The 12,457-nt window shown below is 32.6% G+C and overlaps 1 protein-coding gene across 1 annotated transcript; it reads right to left on the reverse strand.

The window, feature by feature from the left end:
- Positions 1-8,892: 8,892 nt before the first annotated feature.
- LOC133815220 (uncharacterized) lies at positions 8,893-9,898 on the reverse strand. Its single transcript, XM_062248077.1, has 2 exons — positions 9,764-9,898; positions 8,893-9,447 (listed from the first exon to the last, which is right to left on the reverse strand). Exons 1-2 carry the CDS (start codon positions 9,896-9,898, stop codon positions 8,893-8,895), a joined length of 690 nt encoding a protein of 229 aa, XP_062104061.1.
- Positions 9,899-12,457: the final 2,559 nt, after the last annotated feature.

A 12,457-nucleotide genomic window follows, 5' to 3' on the forward strand; every position in this document is an offset into this window, starting at 1 on the left:
GATTAATGAAAATTCCCAATTTATTCATAGGATTTTTCCAAATCTTAAGATGAAATTTCTCCACCTAATTAAACGTATTCCTATGCCAATTCAGATTTAAGAACACAATTATAAGCATCAATTCTCATGAGTTATGCAAGGTAAATAATATATTCCATTATTATTCACTAAATACAACCTAACAAAGGCTAATATCTTGCATCATCTCCACTAAATCTAATATTTCCAGCATTAAATCTAGTTAATCAATTTTCCATTGATGGCCAAACAACAACAAGAAATAGGCATTAAACACACTTTGATGAACAAAGAGAGATTTCACTTAATAATGCATTAAACTTTCATAACTATGATTTAGGGTTCATTAGTAATCCAAGTCTCAAATAGTTTAGCTCATAACTAATTTAGTAAACACAAGCCCAAATTCAAATCTATAATCTATGGGTTACTAAAATAGCTATTCAAAAATAGAAAATAAAAGAATTAGAGAGAGAGAGAGAGAGAGAAAAGAATAAGAACAAATTCTAGAAGTGATGTTGAATTTCGACACATTGTCCTTCTTTTCTTCTTCTTCATTCTCTTTTTGGGTATTTCTCTCTCTACAATGACAGCTCTTGGATAATGATTCTCTCTAAAAATGGCTGCCCCCTCCACAATACACGACTGGTCCTTCCTTTTACTGCATCTAGGGTACAACTTTTCCAAATTGGAAGGCCCAAATCTTTTCTTCCACTTTGTAAGTCCACTCCTATTTGTTCCACTACTTCCTTGACAAAAGTATGCACATGTGGAACTTTTCTCTACCCACGGCAGCTATCAAAGTCACCTTAAAATACTTTTTCCAGCTGGGCTGTAATAGTCCACGCAACTCCAAAATGTTGCGGCAAGTTTTTTAGCAAATCTGCATATTTTAGCTTTTCCCAACTTCTTGTTGCCATCTTTTAATTCCATTGCTTTCATTGCTAGCTTAAGCTCCTTTTTCACAGAAAATAGAAGGAAATTAATTATTTTATTTGAAAATAGCTATATACAACATTCAACTCTAAAGATAGACTTCATAAGACACAAAGATGAAATTAACTAAAAATTCAACAACTAAATATTCAATTCATCACTTTTTTCTTATAAAATCATGTTTAAAAGTAGAATAAATAACTCTATATCATAGAGTTATCACACCCCCAAACATATGTCACTGCTCGTCCTCGAGTGATGAATCTAAAATGAAAAAAAGAAACACAAGAAAAACTAACTCACTACAAGACACCACACACAAACAAAACAAAACAAAAGACACCACTACAAAGAGGAGATGCTTACTTAGTATTTGGCCTAACAAGGGAAATTCTCTCAGAATTTTATTGAAAATGATGATGATGATGATGATGATGATGGTGATAATGATGATGATGATGATGATGCCTCTTGTAAGTGCTTTCAACAAAATTCTTAAAATGTTAATGATGCTATCAAACCAAGAATCAAGTGTTTCTCCCTAAAGTGTGGACATAGCTCTTCCCAAACATTCTCAATTCTTCCCCAAAGCAAACTAGACCTCAATTCTAAAGCCTAATAATTTTCTCCATAGGTTGACTTAATTATTCATTCTCCACTAATGTAGACAAACACTAAACAAAAGATCAAAATGATTTTATCAAGCTTGTAATGTAAGACTTAGGTGAGGGTGGTTAAAATAAGTAATTTTTTTTGCTCAAGTCACCCTAAAAGCACCTTAATTTTCCTAAGACCAAGTAAGCGCTCACCAACACTTCCCCAAAAGATTACCTCACAAAAATCAATGTTACTCTTGCCATTATCTTTTATTGCTAACATAGAAAGAAAGAAAGTAAGAAAGAAACAATGAAACAAAGAAAATGAGACATATATTTTTTTATAAGATGCTACACCCCCAAACTTGCTTTTAACTATATGTATATAATTTGCAAACTCCTTGCATTTATTTTGTTTTTTTTTTCTCATTTCTAGGGATGCATTCTTTCCTTTGCACATACACTTTTTTTTTTCTTCATTTTTTTATATAAATATAAATATAAATGAAAATATAACAATGGCAAGCGACACAAGATAAGGCACACTCTCCCCCAAACTTAAAATCAACATTTTCCTCAATGGTGAAAACAAGAAAAGACAAAAAAAAAAAAAAAAAAAGCAAGCACTCACCAAAATGCCACTAAAAAGAATACTCTCCTCTCATCCTCCCTAATGATACAACAATCAATATATATCCTAGACAGACCAAGGTGCTCATATGGATGGTGAAAGGATGTGTATATAGCTAGGCTAGCATGTGTGGAAAAGAAAGAAATGGCGTCTATTAGGATCAATGGGGGTGACTAAGGATAAAGAGTATATAACGGTTGGCTTGAAAGGCTCAAACTGTCCTAAGATGGCCTAAATCATGTCCTTGTTTTAGCATGTTGGGATTAGTGCCCTTTCAAGTGTATGTGCTAAACAATATTTTATGAAATAAATAATATAAATGAATTTTTAGCATATATTGATTTTTATTATTATTGATAGAATAATATTATATGAATATCAGAAAATTCCCAAATTTATTATTGTGACTACAATCATGTATTGGTACAAGAGGATTAAGATTGCAGGGAACAAATTTAAATAGTTCGCAGTAAAATAAAGTTATATGAAATCTTTGGATTAAATACTGTAAGTACGGTTCACTAGTATTATGAATAAATGTAATCTAGATCTGGATTACTGATGTAGTAGGACATCTTAGTGGATGTACTTTGTATAAAATGGTTATACATGAACGAGACCCAATATGATATTAATACTTAATAATACTTTTTACTTTATAAGTATTAATTAAGCATATCAATAAGATGATCATATACAAATTGATCGTAATCTTGAAGTTATTATAGACTCTTGTTTATGTCATATGAGTTCATTGATTCACTCGTTATGGTTTGTCAAAATAATCAGGCTGAAAACTTTTATTTTAGGAACTCATTGATGTAAGTGGTTGGGGACATAATATGCAGATATGGAATCTATACCTTTCCAAGAGGAATTGAATAATGTTTCTCTTAAGGGTTGACTTTTGAAACTGAAAGGTTATTGAGCTCAAATTCATAAATCAGTTTACGAATTAACCTTCACAAGTAAAGTTAATGGTACTTATGGCAACTAGACATAATTAAAGAGGTTAAATGATAATTAATTCATACTTTAATCATGAACCATTAATAGATGATTAAATTGATAGATACTTTTTATACTTAAAATTACTCAATAAATAAATGTTTATAATTACAAGAGTACAGTCTTATATTTTTAGTGGAATAATAAATTAAGCCTATTATATTAAAGAGTTTTAATAATAATCTAAATTTATTGGAGCTTAAAATTATAGGTCTATAGGTCTCCGAGATGGCTCTATCAACACTATTCAAGGTAAGAGTTGAAATTGGAAAAAATCACGAAAATTACATATTTGGAAGAAATTTGTTATTCAGGATCAAATATTTAATTGAGACAAATTAATTAATTAATATATTAATTTTTGAAATTAATAAATTAATTAATATAATTTTCAAAATTTATTTATTTTAAATAAAATGGCATTTTCGAAAATAGCATTAAAATAATTAAGATAATTAATTTTGAATTGCTTAGTTTTATTTATTTAATAATGTGAAAAGATAATTCTCATAATTCAAATTAGAATTGAATTTGAAATGATATTTATTTGTTATTTAATCTTATAAGAAAAGTTAGATATTTTTGAATAAATGATTATTAAATAATAATTAAATAAAAGTAGTTAAGAAACATATCCTTGAAATTGGGATATGCTACACGCCAATCACAGTGCAAGCAATGTGATTGGCGTGTGACTAGGTCAAATACTAGGTCTTCGATATTTATTTTATTTATTTAATTATTGATTTATAATTTTGAATTTTGAATTTAATTAATTCTTTTATAAATCTATCTGATAGAAATTAGTTTCTACAAGATTCTAAAGAATTCTAAGCCTTTTTCGTAGAGAGAAAAATATATCTTATCATTTTTCTCTATCCCTAAAGCCTATCTCATACCTAATATTCAGAGATCTCATTAGTTGAGTACATCTTATGAATCAGAAATTTTCTCAGAATTACTCTATGTGCCCACACACGTCTTGAGGTGTAGAGATACATCTTGGATGATCTTGGTCTAAGTTCTCAAGATGCTGCTTTAGATTAGATGTTCGTTGGAGGTATTAAAAGATAGCGAGGATTCTTGATTGTTCTATAACTCATTTCTTTTTTCTTTCACTATGATTAATGGATCTGTTATGTAAAGATTGTTTAAATAATAAAATCTTGAAATCTCTATGCCCACCACCCTGTGCTTTCCGCTTCACATATGGTAAACCAGTTACCACCATAGCATTGTTTAGGATTTCGCCTCAAGGAAACCACTAAGCAATTCTATACACTTAAGCTCTCCCAAAAATCTAGCTAGCTTTAAGGGTTCAAGAAATTATTGGCTAAGTTATGCACACAAAATGTGGGTCAACACTATCATCAAGATTTTTTCAAACTCCATTAACATTTGAGTAATATTAGTCAAGAACATCAATAAAAGGCAAAGTGATAATTTTATTATTATTATTATTATTATTATTATTATTACTATTATTATTATTAATGGAGTTCATCATCGAGCCCCAAGTTAAGCACCACTAAAAGAAAACATAATCCTCTCAAAGACAACAACAACAACAAAATATAACAAACACAAAAAAAATTAACAAAGACAAAAACATAATTAATAAAGTAACAAAACAAAATGAAAACAAGAAACTAAGTGAAGAAAACTCCTCTTTTGACTACTTTGAAGCTTCTTCAAGATGACTCTCCTTGATTCCAAATCAACCCCATGGGAACATTGTGATAAGAATCACCATTTCATTTTTTTTTCCACCCAGTTTGCTAAAATCTATGTTGTAGCATACTGGGAAACTTTTACAAACATATCACGCCTATGCCCAATTTTTATTGCTTCTTCCTTTTTTTTACCCGAAATCCACCAGCCACACATAAAAATATCCAAGAAAATAAATAAAATGCAATTGAGTAGAATAATAAAAAAAATAAGGGCAAAGTTCAGAAACTTGGGTTGCCTCCCAAGAAGCGCTTGAATGAAAGTCATCGACTTGACTTTCGGAAATGCACTTGTCAAAGAGCGCCTTTCGCCTATAGAGAGTGGCATATGCCCTCACATATGGTTCTTCATTGTGGACGCCCTCAAGCTTGGCGAGATCTAGAATTAGTGAGCCTAAATGATCAACTTGACTTGTTTTTATGAAGAATGTGCATGATGGATGCCAATGAACAATGCTAATGGTGGTGGAGAGGGTGGTGGCCAATAAAGATCTTCATATATGTACCCTTTCCATGACCAATGACTCTTTATGTTGAAAAACAAAGTCTTCTTCTTGTTGATCTTGGTGGTGTTGCAACAAGGGTGATGGAGGATTGACATTTAACTTTTCTACATCATTTTGCTGAAATGATGTTGCAGGATTCTGGACAGAGAGAGAATTTAACAAACTTGAATTTACTATTTTCTCTCCCTTTTCTTTGCTACTTTGGAATGAAGTGGGCTCATTTTTCCAATCAAAATTTTCCCAAAGCACCTCCAACTCTTTAGCACTTCTCAAAATGACCCCCTCACTTTGTTCTTTCCCCCTTTAATTTTCCATATCGCTGAGCATTACACCATGGGGTCTATTACACAGCTCATTGGCCAATAGTCCAGTTTGATTCTCTAAAATCTTCAAGGATGCAGATTGGCTTTGAATCAAGGCATCGTTTTTATGCCATATACTCCATCACCAACTCCTCCAATGAATTCGATTGATCCACTCATTGAGGTTCTTCTATGATGAAGTCTTGAAAATCTTCCAATGTCTCCCCCCCCCCCCCCCCCCCCATGGTTCTTGAGTGCAATCTTCAAAAGTAGGCTCCATATGGCTAAAATTGTTCTCCCAAACTTGGTTGGTTATTGAAGAATTCAAACAATACCACTAATAGTATTCCACCATGTCTTCCAACATTCAATAGACTTCATCAACAGATATTTGCTAGAAATTAGTTGTACCTTCTCCTCTTTCTACCCATTCTCTTGTGGTAGCATGCAATCCATTGAGAAAGACTTCAAGTAAACACTCTCTAGACAAACCATGGTAAGGGAACTTCATGAACAGATTTTTGCATCTCCACCATGCTTTATGTAAAGGCTCCAAGTCATGTTGAACAAAATTTAAGAGTACTTGTTGATGTGACATCTCAAGTACCTCGCAAAAGGACCAAACAAACAAAAGCGTTAAATAGAACAAGTAAAAAAAATAAAAGACCAAATTAAAAACAATTGATTTTAAACACACAAAATTTCCCTAAATTCAATCCCCAGCAACAATGCCAAAAACTTGTTGTGAAAAACAAATGTTATTGCGCAAGTGTACACAGTCACAAACACAAGTAATACAGTGTTAACTAAGTATCGTCTCCACAAGGATTGAATTAGTATTTGATTGTGTAAATTAATACTTAGCAATTTAAAAAAAAATTAATTGGAATGATAAAACTAAATAAATGAAATTTAAAAATGCTTAGAATAACCATCAATAAGCAAAAAATAACAGCAAAGTAGATTGAATAATGAAAATCAGACTTGAATTACTCAATTCCCCTAAATCAATATACTGGATGATATGCTAGAGCATCAATTTTAGCAAAACTTCCCATAGTACGAAAAATTCCCAATTTATTCATAGGATTTTTCCAAATCATATGATAAAAGTTCCTCCACCTAATTAAACGTATTCCCATGCCAATTCTCATTTAAGAACACAATTATAAGCACCAATTCTCATGAGTTATGCAAGACAAATAATATATCCCTATATTATTCACTAAATACAACCTAACAAAGGCTAATATCTTGCATCATCCAAGTAATTTCCACTAAATTTAATCTTTCCAACATTAAATCTAGTTAATCATCTTGCCATTGATGGCCAAACAACAACAAGATATAGGCATTAAACACACTTGGATGAACAAAGAGAGATTTCACTTAATAATTCATTAAACTTTCATAACTATGATTTAGGGTTCATTAGTAATCCAAGTCTTAAATAGTTTAGCTCATAACTAATTTAGTAAACACAAACCCAAATTCAAATCTATAATCCATGGGCTACTAAATAACTATTGAAAAATAGAAAATACAAGAGTTGGAGAGAAAAAAGAATAAGAGCAAATTCTAGAAGTGATGTTGAATTTCTCCACGTTGTCCTTCTTTTCTTCTTCTTCATTCTATTTTTGGGTATTTCTCTCTCTAAAATGGCAACTCTTGGATAATGATTCTCTCTAAAAATGACTGCTCCCTCCACAATACATAGTTGGTCCATCTTTTTACTCACTCTAGGGTACAACTTTTTTAAAATTAGAAGGCCCAAATCCTTTCTTCCACTTTTTAGGTCCACTCATTTTTGTTCCACTACTTCCCTGACAAACGTACACACATGTGGCACTTTTCTCTGCCCACACTAGCTGTCAAAGTTACCTTAAAATGACTATTTTTCAGCTGGGCTGTAATAGTCCACGCAGCTCCAGAATGTTGCAGTAAGTTTTTTTTTAGCAAATCTGCATATTTCAGTTTTTCCCAACTTCTTCTTGCCATCTTTTAATTATATTTTCTTTCATTGCTAGTTTGATCTCCTTTTCACAAAAAATAAAAGAAACTTAATTATTTAATTTCAAATTAGCTATATACAACATTCAACTCTAAAGTTAGGCTACACAAGGCACAAAGATGAAATAAACTAAAAATTAAACAACTAATCACTCAATTCATCACTCTTTTCTTAACAAATCATGTTTAAAAGTAGAATAAATAATTCTATATCATAGAGTTATCAGGTTGTAGGCCCCACCTCTGCCTCAGCCCCTGTTGCAGCCTTTGTTCCAGGCCCAGCCTCAGTCCCTGCCGGGCTCGTAGCTGATATCAGTGAGTTTGTACAGAGGCTAGAGAGAGTTGAAGGTTGGCAAGAGACCATCCTGAAGAATCAGTCTATGATCATGGACATAGTCAGTAAGATTATGAAATTTATATAAGATCGACCGAGAGGCCCTGGGGGCGATGAATAAGATTCAGACTCTAAGTCACTAGATATACCTAATGATTTAGATCTTGATGAGTCATCCACTCCTTCGACTATTATTGTCACACAAGATCCTAAAACTCCCAGCGTAGCTATTGTCAACCATGAGGAGGTGGTTGGGATTGAATTTAAGAGGAAAAGATGTCACCCTGATTGGTACAAAGACTACAATGATCCAACGAGAGAGAGGTCTCATGGTGATGCTGCTACAAAGGAGCCATTAGTCCCTGACTCTCTCAAGAAGCCAACAAGCAAACAATATAGGACACTTTGCAAGTAGCTGCTCGGAGACATCCCCAACAATATAGGAAAAGACGCATTGAGCATGTATCAAGCATGCATCGAGCATGTATTAAACTATTATCAGACTATTATTGAGCTATTACTGATTTAATTTTTTTTTATATTTAATAGATCTATTGTCGAACACATATCGAGCATATATCAATATCATGCAACGAGCATGTATTGAGCTATTATTGGACTATTATCGAGCTATGACCGATTCAATTTTTTTTTTATATTTAGTAGATCTATTATCAAGCACATATCGAGCATGCATCGAGCAATAAACATCTTGGAAAATTGAAAAGAATAAAAAAAAAACAAGGAAAACCCAGCTAGAAAATGAATAAAAAATAGAGTGAATAAAATACATTGGAGTCCAAATTGATAGATTGAATTTATTATCTAGCTTTACACGATGTTTTGTTGTGGCCAAGACCACCACACCTACTATACTTACGATATATCACTAGAATTTTGCCATTCGATGAAAAACGTTTTCTCTTCGGTCTTCCTAATTTTTTCTTCTTTGGATGACCCACTGGTTGTTTCTCAACAGGTACCCCAAATTGCATATTGTTTATGTCATCAGGAACTGTCCACTCGTCCTCATTGCCACATGGGTAAATTGTTTCTTTATACAACTCCCTCCATGACTCAATAGTGTAGAATGGGAAACACAGTGAGTAAATTTTGACACTACGATTGAGAGCTGCAACCACTGCATGAACACAAGGTATCCCTATAATTTTAAACTTGGCACGGGAGCATGATTTGGTCATCAAATTCACCTTACCTTCACCATCTGGGTCCACCACATGAAATTTGAACTGTCCAAGAGCGTGGACATACAAGAACCTTGCTTTGGCTACAATTCCTAACAAATCCTTCTCCATTAGTGGTGATAATTTGGTTGTGCTCTTATCGGCATCATCACGATGTTCACAAAACCATGACTGAAGTGTGAAACGAATGAATTCCACAAAAGTATTTTGTTTTTGAAGCTTTCAGTGTAGTTGCTTTTCATTATATTATATCGATTCCCAAGAAAGTAAGCACTAGACCACTTATCGAAACTAATACCCTTGAGATATTCACCTATGGAAGGATCCATTTGCTTTGTATTTTTAAAGTACTTGTAAAAATGCGTCTTTCGAAATGCATAGGTTGCATACCACATTTAGCATAACAGTGATCAATCTTGAACTTAGCGACTACATTCACACTTGTTAGATGGTAGCATGCACCATGGTAGGCATCATGGAAGATGACCTCAAGAGCATGAGTAATGCTAGCATGCCTGTTGAATACAAAAGCCAGATTATCGATGTCTCCAATGGCTTCCTTCAATTTCATCATGAAATACTTCCAAGAGTTGTGATTCGCACTGTCCACCAACCAGAACATAATTGGATACAAATGACTATTCACATCCAATGTAATAGCACATAGAATGTGGCCACCATACTTCGTCTTCAAGAATGTGCCATCCACACATATTGTTGGGAATTTATGGCTTTACACTTTCTAAATCAACAATGAGTAATAATAATATTTCAATATTTATAAACCCTAGATGCTAATCAAGAACCTTATTCAAAGTATGAACGCAAATCTTGATAATAAAATAACCATATTCATGCTATAAATGCAAATCTTGATAATAAAGAATTAAGTGATTAAATGATTATAAGATGAACTTAGAAATATTTAATCATCAATACTAACAATATTAAAATAATAGAATAACACAAATACAAAGTTAGGGATTAGAGAGACACAACATTTTATTTTGAGCAACTTGAATCTTCAACCTTGAGGAACATCTAAGGCTTATACACAATAAGTATATTGTTGTCCAAAATATATATTCCAGGCCTTCCCTTATTGCTTGAAGCTTTACCAAAGTGGAATGAAGAGTGAGAAACTCCAACTCCTAGAGAGGGGGCACCACCTCTAAGTTCATATAGGTGAAGTTCTTACAACATCTCTGCCACCTTTAGAGATGCTTGTTGCACACAACTGAACTTCATTAAAATCCCTAGGCTTAACCCTCACTCTGTTGCCTCAACCAACACTAATCATCCTTGGATGGAACTCACGATTATGTACCGTTGAAACTATTCACTCAATGACTTGTTCTTACCCATTGAACTCTTGCCCTTGATGTATACAAGTATATAGTTGGGTTTGTTATGATTGGTTAAATACATGGTGAAATTGGTTAGGCACGAAGAGGTGCATAATCTGTAATGATTTCACAAAAGTCAACATGTGAGAGTTGACTCATTTATAAATCATCGTTTTTGGTCTAAAGTGTTTCTTTGGAGTATATGAGTGTAATGACCCGACTAACTTAAAGACCTCAGACAATTAAACTACTAAGACATAACTATTATTTTTGAATACATACATAAAATAATAGAACTTTATTAGAAAATCCAAAATAGGGGATCCCATTGTTATTACATAAAAACATAAAGAAAACTTAAACCTTCAGTAAATTGTTCAAATACTAAATGCGGAAAACATAAATACATAAATTAAAAGACTTGAAACAAAACGTCATTCTCGATCTTTCCCATCAGTCCATTCACTTAGTCCTCTCCCAATACACATGCCAAAACTGACATGAATCCATCCCACCTTCCAAGCTTATTTTCCTACACCATCTAAAATAAAAAAGAATGAACCTAATGCCCAGCAAGGAAAATCTACTAAAACATATCATAAATCATAAGACTAAAAACATATATCATAAAACATATGTCGTAAAAACGTAAATCATAAAAAACATAGGACTACAATATTAATGGCTATTAACTCATTACCGTAGTATGTGATAGAAATCATCTAGGTCCTCTTGCTACTATTCGAGGTAGGTTAAATCATAATTCTAATTTACAATAATGATAAAAATCTTGGGATTTATTTGTTATCTAAGCAACTATATTTCTCAAGTGACTACAACATAAAACATATACATACATATATACATAGCACATAAACATAACATAACATATAAACATATCATAACACATACAATCTAACCTATTTTCCTTACAAAAAACTGGAATATTGGAGACAAGAACGGGATGGAAAACTCCTAAAATCAAACAATATGATCCATAAGTTTTCTAAAGAAATGGAGATGAAAAAAAAAAGATCTAAACTATCAAGATAGTAACTTACCAAAAACCTTAAGTTTCAAGAAACTCAAACACCTAACCAAAAGCCATAATAACAAGTTAGGATCTGAAAGAAAATGAAAGAATAAAAAGAACTATAATGAACTAAACTTGAGGATAAGAATACCTTGGATAGATTAGAACTTCGATCTACACCTCAATACAAAATTGTCACTCTATCATACTTCCCAAGTGTTTATAAAAGCTTAGATTGGAAAGCTTTTAACCACAAAACCCTAGTGTTTCTCTTTATAATGAACATAGCAGCTTGAAGGCTCTTAACAATGCTTGAATGATGATGCAAATTGTAACGTCCTAGATTTTTAAGACTCGATAATGCAGAAATGTAAACATTTTCATGTAACAAAATGTCTCAAAAACCCGTATAAAAAAACTTTTTAAAAGTCCTATGGCCATACTTATTATTTAATACAAACATAGTTTGTGAAGAGTAAACTGAGCCTAGTTTAAGAAAATAAAACAACATTTCCAAAAACGAAAATCTTCCCAAAAGGTCGGTCCACATGTACATCCACAAAGTACACTCCAACGTTCACTACTCTCCTTTGCCCTATCTCTTACCTACAACAGGAAACAACAAGGTAAGCGGAAACGCTTAGTAAGTTCAACTTTAAAACAAAAGCATGCAGAGAAGATAGATGGTCACTGACCAAGTTACTGTCCACTGATAATAATAGCTCACAAAATTAGGGTTCTGGATCCATCCAGACCCTACGCAATCAATTTCAAGAATGTAAAAGCGTCCTGGAAAACTTAT

This window comes from Humulus lupulus, chromosome 2 (genome assembly GCF_963169125.1).
Source record: "Humulus lupulus chromosome 2, drHumLupu1.1, whole genome shotgun sequence".
Lineage (NCBI taxonomy): Eukaryota > Viridiplantae > Streptophyta > Magnoliopsida > Rosales > Cannabaceae > Humulus > Humulus lupulus.